The following is a 25,541-nucleotide window of genomic DNA, read 5'->3' on the forward strand; positions in this document are numbered from 1 at the left end:
TGTGCAGTGTTAAAGAAGCACGTTACAGCTCCATGTATTCACATTTTAAACACACATTTGGTAATACAGTTCTCAGTTGGCTTGCAGGAATTGCAAGACGGTTGCCTGTCTTCTCCACACAGGCCTGTACAGTAGTTTATGCTGCAGCAGTAGAGGGTATACTATACAATAATTTGTTTATGGAATAGACAGCTTCAGTGCAGTTTACATGTGTCTTAGTATCCCCAAACAATTACATGTGTGTGCGTATCCTTAGCTCTAGTAACAGTGGAGGATTACGTGTGCGTGTGCGTATCCTTGTATGTGTGTGTATCCTTTTCCTTAGAGTCAGTTGTACCTCCTCCTGGCTCGCTCCCATGGCATTCTGGGGAATTTTTTAAATATATATAGGGGCCTTAAAAGTGTAAAAAACTGTTTCTTTTGCAGGGACTGGGTGAAAAGCCTGCCTGCCAGGCTAATTGTTTTTGTTTAATGTAATTGTTTAATTGATTTAATTGTATTATTATTGGATTTAATTATTATTTGTTAATTGTTTTATTGTTTTGGCAGTTGGCCTCGTTATTGTAAATTTGAGGTCAGCTGCCAGGTATACAAGGAGAGCAGCCAGTCTGTTCAAGGCTGTTGTGTGAAGAGCCTGACTCTCCTATTCATTGAAAAAGGTACTGTGTTTAAAGGTTAAACCTACGTTTGGTTTATGTGTGTTTGTGCAAAAGTGTTTATATGTTTTGTATGGCAGGTAAATAGCTTAGCTGTCCTGCATGTTAGTCAGGGACCAGCAAAAGTGTTTAGTTAGCGCTCCAAAGTGGAGCTAGGTTTGTGTTTCTTTTGATTTATCGGTGTAATAAAAGTGTGCAGGAAGCTTTAAAACATCAAATTAAGTCTTCTGTTTATTTTTTTTATTAAGCCTGCTCCCTCTCTTTTAAACTTGATACTACTGTACCACAGTTCTGAAGACATTTTCATCTAAAAATCTGAACAGAATTTAATATTTAAATATTTTAACTTTACCAAAACAGAGCAACTAAACTGTTTAAATACTCAAATCCAGTCCACAGAGGCATGGACGAAACTGCTCAATAACTGCAATATGTGCGACACAACCCTGCGACTCGAACATACCAGCAAGGCACAGGGAATAAGATTTTGCATGCATTATTGTAATACATTATTATCACATGTTTGGAATTGCCGATGTCATGTTTATAAACGAATCCTGATGAAGGTGTGATCTGCATGGCTATAATAAGCAATCCAGTGCTCAGTTCGGATGTGACAGTGGCTTTAGGCAGTCAGTTTCCAGTCTCGACTGTTTGTAGGTGACCTTCTATAGACAGCCATTAATCTAGCTAACAGTAGTTGGTCAGTGTGTAGGACTGTTTCCACTGGGACAATGTCATTTAGGCCCAAAATAAATCACAACTTGACCTTAATCCTTACTTTTAATGATGTACTTTTAAAAGACAATGAATAGCACTGTGTTGTTTTTACATTCAGTTAGCGTGTTAATGTTGTTTTTGGTGCATTGTGACAATGGGTTTGGCTACAGTAAGACACATGAAGCCTCTCTGCAATCTTGATCGGGACAGACCCCCCCCCCCCCCCGCCACTCCGGGGCTCTGTCAAGCAGGGACTGCCAAGTGAGTCGAATCGTATGCTTTTGTGATTGATGTCCAGTGCTTGCAGGAACCACCGCAATTATTTCGCTTGTGACCTAAGCTGGATTCTAAACCAGGTGTTGTGAGGTTCTATACTAGTGAAAAATCTGTCAAAGTGGTGCCGGTTGTATTCTGGAAGATCCTTTGTTTGGTACATTAGAAATGGGGGGAAAAATGAACCAAAAGAAATGGTGCATGCTCTAAATGAATGTAGTAGTAGTCATATTATTATTATTATTATTATTATTATTATTTCATTTACTAAAAGAAGAGTATTCCTGTAATGTACCATTACAAAGAGCAGTACGGCACATATGTACTGTATGGTAAGGCATGGGTAACGAAAGTAAAGCACAATAAATGTATGCATGGTAAAACTATATTAAATGGCAAAATTACTGTGCAAATTTACCATGGTTAACTTTAATAAGGGCTGTAGCAGAATGCATGTTTGTGTGGGAGTTTCCATTTCAGATGCAAGGCTGTGTTTCAGTGCTGAGAGGCAGGGTGGCAGCTGCAGGGTGTGAAGGGATTGCTCATGCAGGGTGCAGCTGCACTGGCACTGTGAAGAGCTCTGGGACACCCCCACAGCTGCAGTGGATTTTGTCTTGTTTCAACTTTGTGTTTAAATGGACTTTAGTGTTTAAGGTCCTGTGGCAGGGTGCAGTGCCCCCTGTCACTTTGTACTGTATTTAGCTGCAGTTTGGCATGGATAAGGTAAAAATGGTAATAGTAATCAGGGTAGCGGTACCAGAGGAAGCTGTATATTCCCAGTCTAAAAGCTTGCAGTAATTTGTTACTATTTGTATTCTTTGTGGTTAACAAGAATGAAAGCACTAAAATTTGCAATACACGGTATTTGACTGCTTTTTGCCTGCTTGACTATTGGCCATCCTGCTACAGGTCCTCATTCAGAAACATAGGGACCCTTACGCACTGCTCATGTCTGCCTTGGGACACCACATGGTGAACACTGTCACTGCCTTGATCTGACACCAGTCCAGTCTGCACCGAACTCGTGTCAGACTCACCTAGATTCCTGTGGACTTTTGGGTTACATTTTGCTATAATACGATAGTCTCAGATTTTGACAATTGTTTTTAAACCTGTATAATATGTGATAACGTGGTTCAAGTAGTCATGTATTTGTTATTTTAAAGCATGATATTATCTGGTCTACACTTATTTAAAGGTCTCTGTTCCCTTGCCTGGTACTTCCTAAGTCGTTTCACCTCAGCAGTGTTACTGGCTGAAAGCATGTTGGGCAATAGGGGAAGCAGCTGGATGGTTAATAACATGGGAGACGCTCTTGAAATGGTGGGGACACTTTCATTCTCCAGGAGACCAAGGAAGTGCAGCACTATCTGAAAGCATTTCTTGCAAACAGATTTCTGTAACCTAGCATAGAACCAGATGCCGTGTTTTTTTTTGTTTTTTGTTTTTGTTTTTAACTGCACATTTTAGACATGGTAGTGCTCAAAGCATTTCTGACAGGAATGCTTGCTGCGTTGCCATAACAACACATGAAGCTGTTTTTTAGTTTTTGCGTAGACAAGACCCTTTGCTATTAAACCAGAGTCTCAAAGACCAAATTAGCCCTTCCAGGCTTGTGTTAGATTTGTAGTAACACAATAATTCCATTAAAGCTGCAGTGTTTCACAATCATGTTCAGTCTGACAGTAACATATCATTTTGTGGTGTCTGAGTTTAGCCTTCTGAGTGCAGACACCTTGTTGACAGTCCTGTTTGTTTATATTTGCTAGGGGCTGTATCGACAAAAGCTTCAATTTCCAGTAATCAGTAATGTAGAAACAGAAGGCAGTCATGTGAAAATGTTAGATCACTTTGTGCTTTAATTAGGCATGTTAACAAGCATCTTAACGTGTTCTGTTTCTCTTACTATATTAGATACATTGCATACGTGGCCTGTTAAAGTCATCAATTAAATTAGACAATCACTACTTTGCCTATTTTTATTATTTTCCAAGATTGTTAGTGACAGTGGTTTGATGTCATATGCACAACAAATCAACACAACAGAAGCAATGGGGTGTTCTATTAAATGTGCACACAACTGTATTTGAGAGACAAACAGGCATGCTCATGCTACTACTTGCTGCAGGTGGAGGTTATAAATGAGAAGAATGATTACAGTTCACAACAGAAAAAAAAAAAACTTTTTCCAAAAACGTTTATTAAATTAATATTAGATAAATATTAAATAACATATTCATACATCCACTATTATCTGGGACCAATTATGTTTTTAACCAGAAAACAACTCAGAACCTCCTAAAAGTAGCCCTGTGCAGCTTTCTGTCTCTGGGTCTAATTCCTGCAGGTAGCGAGCCTGGGCCGTGACGCTACCCTGTCACAAACCCATTACCCCCAGACATACCAGCTGAACATTTTCTTCAGCTAGAGACATTGGGACACCTGACAGATTACCGATCCAGTCCCCGCTACCAGCAAGAAAGTAATTAATAAGGTCTAACCTGAAAATTAAGCTGTATTCCATCTTCCTGAGGAGTGTTGATTTGGCGCTCTGTTTTTTGAAAGGTTTCCGAAACAGGAGCTCTGTAACAAGAAGAGATTGCAGGTCTTGAGAAGTTTACATGCACAGGGCATGCTCTATAGTTTACATGTTCAGGGCATGATCTATAGTTTACATGCACAAGCCATGCTCTATAGTTTACATGCACAGGGCATGAGCTATAGTTTACATGCACAAGGCATGCTCTATAGTTTACATGCACAGGGCATGCTCTATAGTTTACATGCACAAGGCATGCTCTATAGTTTACATGCACAAGGCATGCTCTATAGTTTACATGCACAGGGCATGCTCTATAGTTTACATGCACAGGGCATGATCTATAGTTTACATGCACAGGGCATGCGCTGTAGTTTTCAAGCTATACTTGGCTTTATGCAATACCGAATCTAAAACTACCACATCTAACTTTATAATAATGTGTCTTAATATTCACTTAATATAAATAGTGGGAAAAGGTTTGTGTTAGAGTGTTTATGGCTTTAAGAACAAAAGTACTTACCTGATACCATTAAGATAATTGAAACAGACCCATGCACAGTATTAGATAAATTCACTACCTTCATACACACATTGGGACAGATAGATAAATACAATTGGGACAGGGCATTTGTTTCCCATCTTGTCCCACTCGGACCCCTTGATTGTTCACTTAACCTCTTGGTATACCTGAGCAGGTAATCATCACCCCCATGGTTACATATTTGCGATTTATTTTAGTGAGCAACACGTCCCACAAGTCGTGAGGGATGAAGTTTCCAAACATCACCAAACCAATCATCCGGGGCTGTCGATTCTATTGATGTAATATTGGTGGTAGGGGAGGAGGTGTATGACTGGGAAGAGAGTAGAACTCTTTAACCTTGCAGGCCTGTAGGCTACACATGGAGCCACAGCGGTTGATGGAAACATTTCCAGTCTATATTCAAAAGTGTTGAACCCTTCAGTAAAGCACTTTACCTTGCGTTGTGGTTGTTTGTCTCTCTCTTGTCGTCTACCTGCGAGTGGATGAGGTCGTAGGGCTTGACCCCTGCTGCTTCTCCAATGACACAGACATGCACGTCCCCGTCGTTCCCCAGAAGCCAGCTCACAGACTTGGGGGAAGCTGCAAGAAGCAACACAGTCAAGGCAAGGTCACAAGAAAATAAGAACAACAGGAGGCCATTTGGCCAGCTAAGATCATCCGGTTCCTAGTGGCTGATTGATCTTAGCACTTTGTCATGTTAAAGGATTCAAGTGATTCTGCCTCAGCATCATGACTAGGATACCCATTCCATACCCTCACCACTCTCTGTATGAAGAAGTGTCTCCTTCCCTCTGTCCTAGGTCTATCGCTACTTAATTTCCAACTGTGTCCATGGTTCTGGTTTATGTACTGTGCTTAAAGTATTGGTCAAGGTTAACTATGGCGATGTTTACATGCACAAGTCATGACAGTTTTCCTCACGACCTGTTTGCCATACTTTTCAGGAAATGCATTGCTATGCAGGAAAAAAAAATAGGCCGTACCAATGCAGATTACTGAATTCATAGTCATTTAGGGGAGGGGATATTTAAATGTCCGTGTCTGCTTACTAAGTAGGAAACAAACGACTCTGAATATCGTGAGGCAAGCTTCATGCCATGAAGATAAAAACATTTAACAAGAGAAATTAAATCGCATGTTGTCATGCACATTCTGAATTACGCTGCACATTAGCTACTTGTTGTCTGGTTACCTTTCCAACACACACACACACAATTCTATAAAATATAATTTCTACCAGTTTTACTACTTAGAATTTATATTTGTGTGTTTGTGGAACGTCTAAATATTACATTTCATTAACACTAGAACCGCCTTTTACAATACATGTTTTTATTTTGAATATAACCTACAATATTCCATTTTTTATATATATACAAGCCTGTTGTTATCTCTACTGGACCTGACAGCCATCAGTTCCTTCATTTTGTACAAGGTAGGAGAGATTTAATCTTGAAGCTAGCCACAGCGCTTCAGCAGAAACATTTCAATCAGAAAACTGCAAAGCCGCAGACTGCAGCAGCTCAACCTGGATTCTGTGCTGCGAGTGACACACACGCAGGATAAATCATATGTTACTTTCGTTTTAGATTAAAAACTACTTTTTTTACAGTTTTGTATGTCCATATACATGTTTACACACTAGTTTCTTTTGAAACTAGTGTGTGTGGGGGGGGGGGGGGTCTATGTTTTGTACGGCCTTTCTGCTGGAGATTACGTGATATTAAGTCAGAAGAACTGGATCTTCACTGCTGAAATCTCGTGAGCCACAAGCACGATTCCTGCTCAGGTTTACATGGGTTTTTACAGCTATTGTGAGAAAGCGATTGACCCTGCCCTTTTGGCAGCGCATCTTTAGGCAGTGCGTCTTTTGCAACGTCACACACGTCACATCGTCACATCACCGTAGAGTCGATTTTCAAGTGCATGTAAACCAAGCCTATGTTGACTCTTTCATAAAGACTTCAATCATTCCTCCCCTAATTCTTCTTTCTTCTGTTTAAAATAAACAACAAATATTCAGGCTGATATGTATTCTCCTTTTATTTTATTTATCTTCTGATGGGTGTTTAGCAAAGCACCTTCGCCAAATGTTGAAACTGCAGTTTTTTGTTTTTTTTTTAAATAAGATTTTCCACTTATTTTAACTTCAACTGAGCAACTGCCCATGAAAGTTGACAACAATGGCTCTGGCTGCTGATATTTAGGGTCTTATTCTCAAAGCATTGAGAGGAGTAAAAAAGTACAACAAATGCCCCACCAGTCATTCTGCATTTTACTTTCATCCTGTCATGTGGATGGTACTGTATATTCTCTACACACTTAATTTTAAAATACATTATGAAGGATACTGTGCTTATTACAGAACACTGATAGCTATTGCATTGGGAATATTGAATTAGTATTACATTTAAATGAAAAAGGCTTGGAGAGGGCAAGTAATATCACATAAGATCTGAGCTCATCTCTAGTTAAACAAACACCTATACAAAGACCAGGCAGAGAAAGCAGCTGTGCTGTAGCTGTGCTTATGTACAGATAATACTCTCAGGACTCCCAGACACCCATACACAGAGCTGGCAGAGTCGTGCTGTAGCTGTGCTTATGTACAGGTAATACTTGCAGGACTCAGACGCTGCCCTGCAGGTCTGCATATTGCCGTCTCCTGATAACCTGCAGGATTGGTCAGACCACCTACTCACAAGACAGCAGAGACTCAGAGATCACTTAAGAATCTATCTATCTATCTATCTCTCTGTTGTTGCTGTCTGCTGCTTTACCTATCGGGAGTGTGTGTGTGTATGGAGGAGCGGGGAGGGAGTGTTTGTAGCTCTGAGTAAGTGGGGAGTGTTTCCCTTATTTCTTTTCTTTTTATATTGGTTTAATTGAGTTATTGGAGTTATATAGATGTTGTGTTAGTTGAGCACTGAGTTTGTCAGTAGGTGCGGCTGCTATGGCCAAGACCAGGGAAGTCCCCAAGGGATCCTGCTCGACACTTGAAAATCTGACACGTAAACATGGGATAAAGATCTTAGTAGATGTCATCGTTCCAGTGGAAAAATATGTTGTTGAACTGGGAAAACTAGTTGGATGAAGTCAGCTTCACGTATGAATAGAGATATTTTCAGTAGTGAAGAAATAGTTGATAAAATTGTCCAGCATTGATTAGTGATTGGTGGAGCATTAATTTCTTTTTCTCTTCCTGTACCCAATAAAAAATGTATCATTTCTAATGTCCCCCTTTTTATAAAAAATGAACTTTTAGTAAAAGAGCTGAGCCTGATGTTTCTATGATTCCTCTGGGTTGTAAGTCTCCTGAACTGAAACAAGTTGTTTCCTTCAGAAGAGTTACATATGCTTTTCAATAATCCAAATGCAGAACTCAATATAGCTTTCAAGTTTCAGATTGATGGAAGTGATTATGTAGTTTTTGCTTCAACTGATGTACTGAAATGTTTTAAATGCGGGCAAGAAGGACACATAGCTAAGAACTGCAAGTGGTCTGCTGAGGATGCAGATAGTGAGGGAGAAGAAATCCCAGAACCCAGTGGTAGCGCTGCTGAGCCAGCGAGTCAAGAAGCTGGCCCTTCAAATCACGCTGCAAATGGGCCAGTGATTAGAGAGACTGACCAGTGTCCGAACCTGCAGTCTGCCTTTGTGGATAATGAGGAAGCTGCGGTTCAGGAACTGTCAGAAATGAATAAAGGAAGAAACAGTATCTCTAAACAAGGTTGAACAGACACCCACAGAGGCAGAGCAGTCAGCACAGTGGAAACTGCAGCAAGTACCAGTGGTGATAAGAAGAGTAGAAGCCCAGTATCTGAACAGACGCAGAAAGATGAACAAGATGAAACTGCAGCTTTATAGTTTCAGGTGAGGGGATGGAAGGGTGTGAGGAAATGGAAGAGACAAGCAAGCAGTTTAAAAAGTCAAGCAACAACTGAACTTACTAGCTTGGTGAAGCGCAGTGTTGGTGCTGAGGAAGTGAAGTGCGGTGTGTCTGTGAGAGAGGACTCTGCTGCTCTCTCGGGGTGACACACAGCACTGTGGCCAGTGTAGGGGATTACAGTGAACACGTGGACAGTGATGGAGGTCACAGTGATACTGCCTCTTCAGTAAGCTCTGAGCTGTCAGCTAGTCAGCAAGCAAGGGAGGCGGGGTATAGTGCTGAAAGCATTCAAGCTTTTTAGAAATGATAAAGGGCAGATGAGGGGTCAGCATAATTGAACATTTCCCCGATTTGAAACTGTTTTTAAGTTCTGCGCAATGTGCAATGCATCTGTACTGGGGATTGAAAAGAAAGAAAGAGACCGATTGAAGAACTTAATGAGTACAGTGCGGTCTTCTCTTAAGACTAGTCATGTTTAAGTTCACTCAGGCAGCTTTTTTTCTTTCTGTTTTCTGGTTTATTACCTTCTGTACATTTTTCTGTTCCTACAATACAGATGTTAAATGTAGGAATTTTAAATCTAAATGGGGGGGGGGAAGAGATTTAGCTAAAAGAAAAGATCTTTTTGATTACCTGAATCAAAAGAAAATTGGTGTGGCTATGCTCCAAGAAACCATACTGATGATACAAATTAAGCGGAGTGGATTCAAGAGTGAGAGGGGGAGACTTTTCTAAGTCATGGCACCAATTTTAGTGCTGGAGTTGCCATTTTATTTTCTAAGAGTTATATTTTTGTCTTCTTTACAGTGAGTGTGGTGGTTAAAGGTTGTTTGTTAAAAGTGCAGGTGTGTATAGGCTGAGCTGCATTTGTTCTGAATTGTATTCCAATAAATAAATGCTGGTACCACATTTACATCATGTAGTTCAGGATGGTGTATTTTAAGGGCCGTTTATCTATTTGCATTTTCTTATAAATTAATGTTTTACTTGTTGTCTATCCTATCGTAATGTTTTGGTTTACCTTTATTACGTAGGTTATGAAAAGTGCCTTTACATTTCATTACGTTTCTAGCAGTGCTGGTCCTGAAGGCTGCAGGAGCGAATAGATAAATAAGCAATGCACACCGCAGGGGACACGACCGACACAGATATGCCATAATAATAACAAAGTGGTGACACTATGGTGTTGGTTTGTATAGAACCAGGTTTGTGTTCATTAAGACCATTTCTAAGGAAGTGACGCATTCCATTTTCTAGTGCAGAGGCACATGCGATCTTCAGACTATGTTAGGGGTGCACCGACAGCTGACAAGTGAAAACATTGAGAACCGCAGAACAAAATTATTACTCGAATGGCAATGCAGTCATTTTTCTGCCCCCCATGGCTGCCCCGCTCGCCCACCCCTAGTTACAGCTGTGTGTATAGGCACAGAATGCTGTGTTATGTCTTTGCACCAAATGATGGGAATGAAAGAGTGCAGTTCTTTCAACCCTAACTGGGGTTTTAGCACAAAGTCAGTCTGAGGAAGTGATTTTATTAGCAGGGGATTTTAACTGTACAGTAAATGACCAGCTGGACAGAAACAGTTCAGAGCCTCACCCCGGTTCTGTCGGAGAGCTGCTCAGTGTTTTAACAGCTCATGAGATGGTGGATAAGTGGAGGAATCAGCACCCCAATGTTAGACAATACACTTGGGCAAATGGGTCTCCAGGGCTGATATCCTTAGACAGATTGGATAGATTTTTATAGTTTTAAGCACCATTTAAATGTATTTATTAACCCTTTAAGGACCGGGATCGTGTTAACACAAACATACTGAAGATGGCTTCTAGGACCGCGATCGTGTAAACACGATAAAAAAAGCACTTTGTTTTGATGACTTGCAGGGCCACTGTGCAGTACAGGCTTGAAACACATATCAGTGGATAGGTGAGGGACTGATGTTAACTTTTTTCTTCCTGTGGCAGCACAGAGAGAAAATACATCACAGCCTGCTTCAGAGAAACTTGTAAGGTAAGAAAGACATGGAAAAATGCTGTAAATCTGATGTATTTGACATAGTTATATTAGAACATTTATTCTGTGTCATGTGTTTTAATATATGTTTTTACAACATTTATAAATATCAAGAAACAAATGGATATGAGCAGCTACTATTTCATTAACTAAATGTATCAGGTAGGTTTTTCCTTTATTACAATAATAATGGAATGAATATCTAATATTTTATTTATAAATATTTATTTTGAGAAAGTAATCGAGACGTGTCCATTATTACTTATAAAGACCCTGCGAATAAATGTGTATTATGATATTGCAATCACTCAGGTGAAACTTGTAAGTTGCCCATTAATACTTTTCAACAAAACTTTCAGGAAGTATTGTAAGCTCCCTCGGGTCATAGAATAACACGTTTTTATACATGTATCTCTAAACAGAATACAGAATAAAACATACTTAACAGGGCACCATTTCCAGGATGCTACTGTAAAAAATAGATGAGTTTTTATTGCAAGAGAGTCAACTACAGCCAAAAAAAAACCCTGGTCCTGGGGGAGCATCCCACTGAAAAATGCTTGGTCCTGAAAGGGTTAATTGCTCTATTTATCCTGTTGGTTTTTCAGACCATAGTATTATTTGAAAATGATTCTTCCCTTGTCAAAAATACATACCTCATACTGGCATTTTAATACCAAGCTACTACAGAATGCACACTTTTTAAAATATTAAAAAAATGTTTTGGGAAAGGTGGAGAGGTCAAAAAATGCTTTCTCCTCATTAAAGCATTGGTGGGATGTAGCTAAAGAGCAGGTTAAATTGTTTTGTCAGCAGTACACTGAACACGCTACACGGAGTACTAATACAGCAATGCGAGAGCTGGAGGAAGACATTACTGAGCTTCATGGAGCTCTGCTGGTTTTAACAAGCTTTCTGAAAGCCTAAAAGCCTTGCTCTTATTGTATTACTTGTATTGTAACACTTGAAATGTATTTGCTTACGATTGTAAGTCGCCCTGGATAAGGGCATCTGCTAAGAAATAAATAATAATAATAATAATAATAATAATAATAATAATAATAATAAAAATAATAATAATAATAAAAAATTAAACAACACAAGCTGACTGATCTGTTGTATGCAGCGGTACAGGGGGTGTTAGTGCGCTCCAGGTTTCAGAGTCTTTCCCAGATGGATGCTTCGATACTTTTTGGGTTGGAGAAAAAGACGACTCAGAGCAAGCTAATTCACTGGCTAAAGACTGTGACCGGGCAGGAATCTCCAAGATCTTTGGTTTTAAAGCTGGTTTAATTTCCCTGGACCATGAGAAAGCTTTCGACACATTTGCCTAATATTTTTAGAGCATTTGGTTTTGCAGTGCATATTTAGTGTACTAAAAATAAATGGTGGTTTAAGTTCTCCTTTTTCAGTACAGAGAGGGATCCGCCAAGGATGCTGTCTCTCTGGAATGCTATATTCTCTCTCTCCATTGAGCCCCTCATAGAGACAATTAGACAGCTCTTAAATGGCCTCTCTTTTCCAAACGTCCCAAATCAGTCATTTAAAGTTGTATCCTGTGCAGATGATATAGCTGTGCTAGTGACCAGTAATCAAGACACAACCTGGGGGACTCCAGTGGAATCAGAAGGTGTTTTGGTATCTTGGGGTGTTTCTGGGAAGAGAGGGTGTAGCATTAGAGAACTGGGAGGGAGTGCTAGATCAGGTGAAGGGAAGATTACAAAGATTGTGATGGCTTTTGTTAAAATGATTTTATAGAGGCATAGTCTGGATAATTAATAATCTTGTTGATTTAATGCTCTGACACAGGCTAATGTGTGTGGAACCTCCACCATCTCTTTTAAAGGAAATCCAGAGATTACTATTAGAGTTCTTTTGGGTTACATTTGGTGAAGTACGGGGTGCTCTATTTATTATTAGAATAAGGGGGACAAGGCTTAAATGATATTAACAGCAGAATGGGTGCCTTTAGAATGCATTCTTTTCTTTTTTGTAATTAAGTTTTTATTGAGCACATACCAACAAAAAAAAGTTTTAATATTGCAGTATTGCTACACTACAGTGAAATGCATGAATCACATTTCATCATGTTTGAGAATTTTAATGCTAAACTACATTAAAAGAAACAATCGCAATGCAATACATATAAAACGTTTGCTCATTTGGCGCGCTGCATCATAACCCTGGCCATATTGTTAGTTTTTTTGTTTGCAGTTGCACACGACCATGACCGGTGTACCTTAATTATATTCAACTGTGATATATTTACATCCTTAAACATATCTACTGCTTTTACATTTTGTAAAAATAATTAGTAGTAGATAATATACTTTGTGGCATTGTGTTGTTTTTTTCTTTGTTTTTTTTTTAAAGATAGCTGTGGTTGTCTTCATACAGTGGGGGAAAAGCAGGTTGTAAAAAATTCTCAAAAAAAATTATGCCTCTGATATGAGTACATTTGTGGATAGGCTATTCGTTTTTTTCAACATAGTTTGACACCTGCATTTCCCCCATAGTGTCAAGATTACATTAAAAAAACAGAGCATCAGACATCGTCTGTGATACAAGTACTGTATGTGACAGTGAATATATTTTCGCTTGGATTATGTCATAAAAGGTTTTTTAGGCTCCCCGACCCCGACAATTTTAAATTGTGTTGGAGTGTGAAGTACGAATAAAACAGGCGATAACGGTAAGCAGAATTCTTCCTCCCCAGACCCTGCGAGTCCTGCTGACACATCCATAGCTGACCACAATTACATCTGGAAAGACTTATTGTTTGTGTCTGCTTCCTCCTGGCTCCAGAGTGCAGCACAACAGCACGAAACAGCCATAAACATTCAAACACAACATTCAGATGATAACGGATACAGTTAGCACTGCTCAATTACTGACTGGCTTTCTAAAGTGTCACTCAGCTCTGACTCTGGGCAGGAGGGGGAAAAAAAAAACAACCAGCAAATTTAGCGTGCCAACAAATACACTGCACACCACACGTGCCATAGGTGTGCCATCCCTGTACTATGTCATCAAAGCGAGCAGACACTGTGCATGGGGCTCTGCTTTGCCCAATCAGAATCCTGGCCAGCGCATGAGTCAGTGTGCTGAAAGAACGAGTAACGAGATGCTTCTGGGAAATGTAGTCGAGTAAAAAGTGCAATATTTTCTAAACAAACGTGCTTGCGTAAAAGTAAAAGTATCCCAAAAATAAAGTACTTAAGTAAAGTACAGATCCCGAAAACAAATACTGAAGTAGTGTAACGCAGTATTTCTACTTTGTTACTTTCCACCCTTGACCACACTTAGACAATAGTTCCAGCTGCATTGGCTTTTACAAATTAGTTGTATTAATTCAAATTTAAAAGAAAAGCACCATCTAGTAACCAGTAAGCAAAAGATTTGAATGTTGCATACGGTGCAGTACAATTGCATTACATTTCCAGCTGTACAAATACATTCATTTTGTTTTGTTAATCAGAACCATACACATACTTTACAAGTGTACCACTGCGTTGCGCTGACATGTAGAACACGTTACAGTATGTATTAGTCATTCAAAGTACTCCATTCAAACAAAATGTTTTCTCCATCGGGCCATAAACACTTTCCATTCTCTATCAGCTTGTTTTTCTTTCACCATTTTAAGTTTTGTACTGTTTTTTCAACATTGTGATTAACATGTATTTCGGGCAAATTCAACAAAGCACAATTTCAAATCTGGTGAGTAGCATTTTCGTTTTTTGTCTGACTTTATCCAGTCTGCATTATTCTTTCATTGCAGTTACAACAAACAAAAGACTTGATAACAACAACCAAACGAGCAAGATGGGTCAAATGGCCTCCTCTCGTTTGTAAACTTTCTTATAAGTTTTCTAACCAAGGTCTGTCTTCAGTGCAACAACAACATTCCAAAACACTCCCATTCAAGGCTGTCTCCTAATATGATCATCTACGGGAAGGGCTGTCTCTCTGAGTAAGAAGAGTTAAAGGGCTAGGTCACTGGCGAGATATTTAACATTGGGCAAACCCTAAAAGGCAAGAGCTGTATAAAAGCACACACCTTCAGTTTAAACATGTTTAATATTTTGCGGTGCGATTCTCTCACATCAGCTAATGTGTTATACCCATTCACAAGTCTCAAAGTCAGCAACCAAGGAACACTGTGTTAGGTTATATGACTGGTGAAATGCATGTATTCTCTTTGTAATTTATATATATATATATATATATATATATATATATATATATATATATATAGTGAAGGTAGCGTCTCTACGGTAATACAAAAGTTAAAAAATCTTAGAGTCAAACAATCAGTTTTAATGGCTTAACTAAAGAGTTTCTGTAGGGACATTCATAGTCGCACTCATCATTTTTTTTTTCTTCAGAAGGATTCAATACTTAACTCCTGCTCTTTTGTATTCATCAAAAACATCTCTTTATTTGTTTAGAAAAATGGTTGTAAAACAGACAAAAAAACAACGCGTTTCGACACCTAACTTGTCTTCATCAGGTTCACAATGTGACCAATGACAGTTGAATAAAAATAAAGAAAACTAAAAGGAAATCAGAATAATTGCTACTCGTGCTGGCTTGACACCAGCATGATACTTGTTGGCTCCATGTCTGTTTGTTTTGTTTGTTTGTTTGTTTGTTTGTTTTGGCCACTGTGCCGTTTTGTTTCTGTAAAGTGTTTTGTTTTGTTCAAACCTTTTTCTTTTCAATAAACCAGCGCACCAGCTCATTCATTCATATCCCAGCACTGTTGTCTGTCTACTTGCTTCCTGGCTGACGTCCCCACCAGCCAGCCTGGTCACACTGGTTTATCAGTATTATCGCACACCCTTAATGTACAGTATAATGTATGTATGCCTTTATGGCACACACACTATATCTACAGAAATGTCCAACATTGTTTAGCGCAAGTAATCAAATCTATCTGAATCTGGAGGAGGCTGTCTGTCACACTTATTATATGTTAATAAGTCATACTGTACGTAGGGTGTCTTATAGAAGACATGTCATCTTGTGCAATTTGGGCTTCTGGCTGCTCAAATTGTGCGAAAAGAAGTATCCTTTAATAACAGTGTATTAACTTCAAATCAAGATTGTACTACTACTGTTACACATACAGAAGTGTGGTTATGTTTCGAGGTATGCACATATGATTTCTCATACCTGATTTCTAATTGTACATACTGTATATTTAGAGAAGTGCTTGTCCAATGGTGATTAAACTTGCTAAGGACCTTGTGAAAGGATAGCGTCACAGCCAAAGCTGGTAAATGTCAGGAAGCAGAGCCAGAGACAGAAGCAGCAGTTTAACATTGCTGTGGCACACTTTTATTTACCAAATGAACAAAGGAAAAAGCACAAGTTCCAAAACAAAAGCTTTAAACAAAACACTTCTCAGGCTGGGCATTCGCCTTCACTGACTAATACACAATTTAGCCCCAATACGCTACAGCGCACCCAGCACTCAGCACCCACAAACTCCCTCTCCCAACAAAGGATTTCTAGTTGCTTATATGCAGCTGTGGCTGGACCCTAATTAATCATCAATTATTCAATGATTCCCTCCAGCCACATTCTCACGTGGAGTTGACAGGGAGAGAGTAATTCTTTCCCTGCCCACTCAACACATCACAGGCCTCTGCCCTGTCACAGACCTTCTTTAGTTATTGAGTGTATCTGAGGATATACTGTGGAGTCTGTCAGTACAGTATGGCTTGCTTACATGTGTGTTAGTTATGTAATTAAAGAGCTTCCTCTGATTTTCGAGTCTTTGTTTTTTTAAAGACAAGACTGCTTTAATTAAACTGTCAATAAAATGGCACATCACTTGATTTCCTCACTGGACTAGACAGATCTGGATTTAGAAACCAGAGCAAACAAGTCATTTGTTTTCACCAGAGAATGCGTAGAGAATGCTGTACCGCACACACTTTAATAATGAGCTGTTTTTACAGGAACAGTGAATCAATGAACAGCAAGATCTGGATTTACCTGTCTGTTTAGGTTTGCATAAGAGAAAAACACTCCTTTATTTCTCAAACCTCCCCTGACTGTATGACTCACCCTTAAACCACATGGCCATGCTATTTTGAGCCACATAATTCTGAAATGTACCCTACTATGCACTGTACTTACTTAAAAACCAGACTGTCAAATATATAATATATGTAAGGTAAACACATGTTTGATTAATGTCACTACACTTGCCTGTGAACCATAAATACCTGCTATTGTTCAGTCAGCACTAATGAGATGGAGCTTCATCATACCTGTACACTGGGCCAGAGGGATTTCCCTGAAGCATTCGCACAAGCTAATGGTTTAAGGTGGATGACACTTCTCTGCTGTTGTCATCACAAAAGGCAAAGTCTCATTCCATTTGGTTTGCACAGGCTCTCAGAAAAGGTTATATTTAAAACAAGTTTCAAAGTTATCATATACTGTACGAAAGCCTTTTTTAAACAAGTAGAATTTTTCAGCAGAGGTACCAAGCATTTCTAAAGCAGGCACCACATTGTCCTTTAAGTATTTTCCTATTATCTTTGAATCACAATGTCTGTGTTTATACAATGCTTTTGCATTATTTTGGGACTATTAGGGCTCTGCCTGCTCACAGACCTATTAAACTGATATTATGGTCTAATAAGATAAGAACTTTTTTAACATGTAAATACAAATATTTTAAACCTGTGTTTAAATGTGTGGTTTCCCAGACCTCGCTGAGCACTCATTTGCAATAACTAAGGTTACATTAGGTAATCCAAGGTTAGTGCTAATCTGGGTATGTGACACTAGCCTATGGGAGATTTTATATTTAAAAACTACATGTTCAAAATGTTTAATCTAATCATAATATTTTAAGATCATATTATGTGTGTTTTCAATCATAACTGTTCCAGATTTTTTTTTTCAACCACTGGGTCTGTTTCTGAAATGATATCTGAATCTATATTATATAGCCATTTTCCTTGCACTAATGCACAGTTGCCACACTTGTAGAGGGGGCAGGAATTAGAGTTGCACACCTCTAGTGGACATTTCTAAAGCAGCAGCCTCTGTGACTTAAAATGCCATTGGGTAGTAATCCTGATAAATAATGATCATAGCAAAAATAGCAAAAGAGAATAATATTAAACCCACATAATAACAAACTGAGCAGACGGAGGGTATAAAGCATCCCTTTAAAGATGCTATTCATTTTTTTACTGAAAACATGCAAAGAGCTGCAGACGCTTGGTACCTCTGTGGGCCTCTACTCCTGGAGGCAGTAAGCTGAGACAGTCCAGTTAGGAATGCTGCTGAAGGCCCTGTGCTTTTGTTTTGAATGCTGTTTTGGGTAGAGTGGGCCCTTACTGACATAAATGTATTACCTTATAAGTCCATAAGAAGTCTGAGAATGCTCATATCAGCTGACTAACATGCTGGGACACACAGTCTCCCAGCCGACAAGTACAATATCTTATCACTGAAGAGGAGAGCTGCACAACACTCACACATCTACTTCAGAAAGTGAAGCACTTAGCTACAATTGGCTAACACACTGAGCACTGCCTATTATAATATAATACCGGTCGTCCTGCCCAGTAAACTGGTACATTGTTTTCATGTTTTCCAAATCAATCCTGTTTTAAGTTGCTCAGGTCCTGTATTTGTCAGAATATGTTCATGTTTTTGAAAGGGTAGTGCCTTTTGAAAATCATTGAATACTTCCATTTTTAATAGAAACAAACATGTTTACAAAACCGAAGGCAGGCCCTCTAACAGATAGTGTTTGTCTAAGCACCCATGCATAGGATAGCCTTATAAAAGCTTACCACAGTAACTGTGCAGTTTTCCCATGCTTTTCCCATGGTTATACTATACATTTACCACAGATTACCATGCGTTGACATTCTTTTTATATGCTTTACCATACCTCTCTGGGTTTTACAAGGTTTTACTAAGCTTTGCTTGCATAAATTGTTGATTATTCTAGTTAATGTTTAACAAACGATGAACCTGTGTTTCTAGTGCTGTGAGAGAGACACGCAGTTGACTGGAAGAGGTGGGTCCCACCAGCTGAAACTACCTGAGGGCATGGGAACAAACGGAGACCGTCAACATGGTGTGAGTTCTGGTAAAGAGTGAGGTAAAGGGGGTAGTAAACAGACACACCAGATTTCATTTGACCCTGCCAGCGGCACGCCGTTTCTGTCCTGTATTCTGTACTGATGTCATGTCTTGCTTAGGTGGATGTGACATAATATATACCATTCTGAAAAGAGGAAACCTCAGTTCTACCAAGAAAGTCAGCTCTTCCTTCTATGAAGCATAAAAAGGAAGTTCAGGATAATGTTAAACAATACATGATAATACTAATGACACCCACAGCATAATACAGTGACAGTACTCACACACACACACATATCCGGAGTCACTGCTGCAGCTTGTGCTGTCGTGAAAATAGTGTTTACATACATAATGTTGAAAATCTCTCCCATATAAGAAATGCTGTAGTTGTGCATTGCAATTGCACTGGAGTGTACAGGATACTGCTGTGTTTTTAGACTGTTCTTTTATTATCAGTTAAATGCTTTTTAGAAGGAAATTCACTTGTATATGTTATGACAGTCCGGGTTTGGATGACAAAGTCACAGCTGTATTTTAAAGGCTGCTGTCTAAGACCAGACTGGTCTTCAAAGTTTAGAAAAAAATATTTATATCTCAAACAACCTTGTTTTGGAGTGAGTGTTGTTAAAGATAATCAGCTAGTATATACAGTTTGATAGTTTGGCATTTCTTGTTTTGCAATGGGCGTTGTTAAAGATAATCAGCTAATATACACATTTCTGATAGTCTGCCATTTCTTGTTTTGGAATGAGCGTTGTTTTTTCCTCTTAACAAATTACTGTCTACTACTAACTAGAGAAAGCAGCCAAAACGTTTCACAGAAGCATGTGATGCAGTCTAGTCTTTCCCACGCACCCCGCAGATCCACGCAGTACATGCCTGGAATTCTTTGTAGATAGCATTTAAAACAACTGTATAAGTTAACAGCGGGAGATCTGACAGCAGAGAAAAGCTAATGGAAGTCCCTTTACTTTACCTTGTTTTGGCTTCGCGCTGTTTAAGCATTCTCTTTCCTTTTTGAAGTTCTCTTCTCTTTCTGTCCACCGTCTCACCTGTTCCTGCCTCATCTTCAAGAACAAGATCTTTTTCTGTTCCTCGTTCAGAGCCTCCAGAACATCAGGGTCTATGTACATCTCCTTTAAAATCTGCTGCAGCATTTTCAGAGCAGTGGTGTGGCCTTTCTTTAAAACAGATCCTGTAAAAGTTTAGGAGGCCAGTCAGGTTTCTTTAAAGTGAGGATCCTTTTTTTATCCAAGCTTTCGGAAGGGTTTTCATTCCTCTTAGCCTCAAATTATGAGGTCTGGAATTGACTGGGAACCTAAAGAAGATACAATTAGAAACAGAAATTATAATCTGTAGCTTGTGTGTTGTGTTGTTTTGGCAAGAAGAGAGCATGACGCAATGTGACAATGCTCTCTATATAATAAGTACCCTGTAATGGAAGTGAATGGAGCCGCTCAGCAGTGATCTCCTCTCCATAGTATAATAAGGACCCTGTAGTAGAGGTGAATGGAGCCGCTCAGCAGTGATCTCCTCTCCATAGTATAACTGTTAAAGCTGGAATTGAGGCTTTGCAAACTCAGCTTTGGGGCTTTTTACCTGGGCTTCGGACCTTGCCTTAATTCCAACATTCATTTCTGGTATAAAGACAGCTTTAGTCAATTTTGAGTGATAAATGATTCCTAAATTACCATATTTGTTGTTGTGAATAAATGTATACTAGGTATTCCATATCCATAAGGTATTCCAATTTACATTTGAAACAATATAGCCATTATATATAATTTAGGACAAGCTTTGCACAAATAAAGTTTGTGTATTTTTTGTGAACCACATAAGTGCATTTTTACCTACTTTATTCCTGAATCTGCTTTTATGTGTACCCCAGTGCTTTTATCATATCACTATAGAAGATTATCATGAGAAAGCTTAAAGACAGACAGATACCTAGACAGGAAACTGTGTGGCCTGTTTTGTGTGCTAGTTCAATAACCCAGCCCCCCACTTCATTCCCCTTAGCCACCCACCCATCCACTCAACACACACAAACAAACACAACATGTCACCACAGTCTGAAGGTAACACACAGTAGAATAAAATACCAGCATCTTTCACAAGACCCCCAAGCCCATACATTAGCACTTATTGGCCTAGTATTTGCAACTTATGAAACACATTCTTCTCTTGTAAAGCGGTGGCTGTGAATTTCTTTTCTATAATGAGGCTAGAACTAGACCAGTGTACAACAAACAAGACAACACAAGGAGGTAACAAACCAGCAGTCCACTCCTCTCAGTCAAACAAGAGGGGAGCTGCCAGCTCCAGCTAAGTTACTTTATAATTCTCACTACAAGCCTTCTCCTTCACAATCACTGTCTAACACACAAACACACAACTGACAAGCTCTTGTGGAAATAATCAACATGCAAGTGTTAGATGCTCACTTACGGAAATCACAGCAGTCCAGACAACAACTTAAACACATCAGCAGAGTTCCTATCCGGAGAGAATGCAGAGCAGATGTATTTTCATTCTTTTGTGGCTGTTCTGGCTAATGACGTCAGGGCATTCCATGTGCTCTGAGTAAGAGCCCTCTCATTCAAATGTGAGGCGGAACAATAAATTACTCAGGAAATGGAGCTGGGCTCGAATAGCTGGGGGATTAACTAACGACCAGCATCCTGTAAAACACAGAGCAAATCATAGAGCTGCACTGTGTTTTAAAGCCAGCGTTTTAAAAAGAGATGCAGTTGTGCACAATGAATGTCTTTTACTTCCCTGTAAAAGAGAAGTGACTTTGCTGGTTCTTCCAGTTCTGCTCAGTGCTTTTCTTCTCTTTTTGCTCTGCTGTTCCCAGGGTGTAATTACCTCAAGTGCTAGGCATGAAGTGTTACTATAGCCCTTCTATGGCATTAATGATGGTCTAGTAACATGCAGAATACTGTGAATAGCTCTTAATTATAAGAGTGTATATATATATATATATATATATATATATATATATATATATGAATTGTGGTTGAGGGTTGTTTGTTTAGGAATGGATCTGTGTGATGTTTGTTTAGGAATGGATCTGTGTGATGTTTGTTGAGAAGTCCTAAAAAAAGGATGTAAACATCCAAAGACCTGTGCAGGTGTTGACACATTATTCAAAATAATAATTAAAAAAGGCTGTGTGTTTAAAAGCCTACTATAGTTCTGCATGAGATGTATGCAGTACATGTAGAATCTGTTGAATTAATCATCTCTTATTTCTAGATTTAACATAGCCGATAACTGCAAACTTTTGTTTTATATGACTTGTGTTAGAGCCAATTTCCATGAACTTTTAGCTGTTTTAACAAAATATAAATCTATGCAACAAACAAATTAGATGAGGAGAATTTGAAATTTTGTCACATTTGTCCATTTGACAAAATCTAGGACACTATCCTTATAAAATGCGTAGAACCTTCCCATACGGAAAGAACACATATTTTCAATATATTATAAATATATGCATGTAACAGTTTTAAGTGTTACAGATATGCATCGCATATCCATATATTGATGTACATATATTCTTAATATGTTTTTAAATATAAGCAAAATAGGAACATGCATGACCAAAATGAATGATTAGTAACATTAGTATGCCATATAAAGATAGATGAATGTATATACAGTCGACGCCGCTTTAAGGGAACGCCTTGGAGAAGGAACAATATCCCAAATAAGAGGCTGTCCCAGTTAAACAAGAGACAGTTGAGATGACCTTAGTCAAACCTTTTTGATTCTTAATGAAAAGAAAAAGAATGAAATCACATCACATTATGATTAAATGTTAAATACATCATTGAAAATACTGGGTCCATGTTTATATTTATTAATAAACAAAATGAATCGCACCTGCGATGCTGACACACCAACTTTCTTTACAACAGCAGCCTGAGTAACCATAGGCGGCTCCTCCTTCTCAAGAGTTCAATGTGGTTTACGCAAGTCACTTTGTAATCACGCACTCCCTGCACTGACTGCACAGTGTAATCACGCACTCCCTGCACTGACTGCACAGTGTAATCACGCACTCCCTGCACTGACTACACAGTGTAATCACACACTCCCTGCACTGACTGCACAGTGTAATCACACACTCCCTGCACTGACTGCACAGTGTAATCACACACTCCCTGCACTGACTGCACAGTGTAATCACGCACTCCCTGCACTGACTACACAGTGTAATCACGCACTCCCTGCACTGACTGCACAGTGTAATCACGCACTCCCTGCACTGTGCTACGCAGTGTAATCACACACTCCCTGCACTGACTACACAGTGTAATCACACACTCCTTGCACTGACTGCACAGTGTAATCACACACTCCCTGCACTGACTGCACAGTGTAATCACACACTCCCTGCACTGACTACACAGTGTAATCACGTACTCCCTGCACTGACTACACAGTGTAATCACGTACTCCCTGCACTGTGCTACACAGTGTAATCACACACTCCCTGCAATGACTACACAGTGTAATCACGTACTCCCTGCACTGACTGCACAGTGTAATCACACACTCCCTGCACTGACTGCACAGTGTAATCACGCACTCCCTGCACTGACTACACAGTGTAATCACGCACTCCCTGCACTGTGCTACGCAGCCTGTCTTCACAGTGTAATCACGCACTCCCTGCACTGACTACACAGTGTAATCACGCACTCCCTGCACTGTGCTACGCAGCCTGTCTTCACAGTGTAATCACGCACTCCCTGCACTGACTACACAGTGTAATCACGCACTCCCTGCACTGACTAAACAGTGTAATCACGCACTCCCTGCACTGACTACACAGTGTAATCACGCACTCCCTGCACTGTGCTACGCAGCCTGTCTTCACAGTGTAATCACGCACTCCCTGCACTGACTACACAGTGTAATCACGCACTCCCTGCACTGACTACACAGTGTAATCACGCACTCCCTGCACTGACTACACAGTGTAATCACGCACTCCCTGCACTGACTACACAGTGTAATCACGCACTCCCTGCACTGACTACACAGTGTAATCACGTACTCCCTGCACTGTGCTACGCAGCCTGTCTTCACAGTGTAATCACGCACTCCCTGCACTGTCTGCACAGTGTAATCATGCACTCCCTGCACTGACTGCACTGTGTTACGCAGCCTGTCTGCACAGTGTAATCACGCACTCCCTGCACTGTGCTACGCAGCCTGTCTTCACAGTGTAATCACGCACTCCCTGCACTGTCTGCACAGTGTAATCATGCACTCCCTGCACTGACTGCACTGTGTTACGCAGCCTGTCTGCACAGTGTAATCACGCACTCCCTGCACTCCCTGCACTGTGCTACGCAGCCTGTCTTCACAGTGTAATCACGCACTCCCTGCACTGACTGCACTGCGCTACGCAGCCTGTCTCCAGTGTAATCACGCACTCCCTGCACTGACTGCACTGTGCTACACAGCCTGTCTTCAGTGTAATCACGCACTCCCTGCACTCCCTAAACTGTGCTACGCAGCCTATCTTCACAGTGTAATCACGCACTCCCTGCACTGTCTGCACAGTGTAATCATGCACTCTCTGCAATGACTGCACTGTGCTACGCAGCCTGTCTTCACAGTGTAATCACGCACTCCCTGCACTGTCTGCACAGTGTAATCATGCACTCCCTGCACTGACTACACAGTGTAATCACGCACTCCCTGCACTGACTACACAGTGTAATCACGCACTCCCTGCACTGACTACACAGTGTAATCACGCACTCCCTGCACTGACTGCACAGTGTAATCATGCACTCCCTGCACTGACTGCACAGTGTAATCACGCACTCCCTGCACTGACTACACAGTGTAATCACGCACTCCCTGCACTGACTACACAGTGTAATCACGCACTCCCTGCACTGTGCTACGCAGCCTGTCTTCACAGTGTAATCACGCACTCCCTGCACTGACTACACAGTGTAATCACGCACTCCCTGCACTGACTACACAGTGTAATCACGCACTCCCTGCACTGACTACACAGTGTAATCACGCACTCCCTGCACTGTGCTACGCAGCCTGTCTTCACAGTGTAATCACGCACTCCCTGCACTGACTACACAGTGTAATCACGCACTCCCTGCACTGACTACACAGTGTAATCACGCACTCCCTGCACTGACTACACAGTGTAATCACGCACTCCCTGCACTGACTACACAGTGTAATCACGTACTCACTGCACTGTGCTACGCAGCCTGTCTTCACAGTGTAATCACGCACTCCCTGCACTGTGCTACGCAGCCTGTCTTCACAGTGTAATCACGCACTCCCTGCACTGACTGTACTGCGCTACGCAGCCTGTCTCCAGTGTAATCACGCACTCCCTGCACTGACTGCACTGTGCTACGCAGCCTGTCTTCAGTGTAATCACGCACTCCCTGCACTCCCTGCACTGTGCTACGCAGCATATCTTCACAGTGTAATCACGCACTCCCTGCACTGTCTGCAGTGTAATCATGCACTCCCTGCACTGTCTGCACAGTGTAATCATGCACTCCCTGCACTGACTGCACTGTGTTACGCAGCCTGTCTGCACAGTGTAATCACGCACTCCCTGCACTGAGCTACGCAGCCTGTCTTCACAGTGTAATCACGCACTCCCTGCACTCCCTGCTCTGTGCTACGCAGCCTGTCTTCACAGTGTAATCACGCACACCCTGCACTCACTGCACTGTGCTACGCAGCATGTCTTCACAGTGTAATCACGAACT

General features: G+C 40.4%; 1 protein-coding gene across 1 annotated transcript in view; it reads right to left on the minus strand.

Annotated features, from left to right (window-relative positions):
* Positions 1–21,529, minus strand: part of LOC117413039 (SH2 domain-containing protein 4A-like) — a 49,269-nt gene extending 27,740 nt beyond the window's left edge. The window contains exons 1-4 of the mRNA XM_034021744.3: positions 21,214–21,529; positions 19,742–20,083; positions 5,170–5,314; positions 4,151–4,232 (exon numbers count right to left, since the gene is read on the minus strand). Coding sequence (XP_033877635.3) covers positions 4,151–4,232; positions 5,170–5,314; positions 19,742–19,922 — 408 coding nt within the window. The 5' untranslated portion in view covers positions 19,923–20,083; positions 21,214–21,529. The remainder of the gene's footprint in view (positions 1–4,150; positions 4,233–5,169; positions 5,315–19,741; positions 20,084–21,213) is intronic.
* Positions 21,530–25,541: the final 4,012 nt, after the last annotated feature.

Source organism: Acipenser ruthenus, chromosome 23 (genome assembly GCF_902713425.1).
Source record: "Acipenser ruthenus chromosome 23, fAciRut3.2 maternal haplotype, whole genome shotgun sequence".
NCBI lineage: Eukaryota > Metazoa > Chordata > Actinopteri > Acipenseriformes > Acipenseridae > Acipenser > Acipenser ruthenus.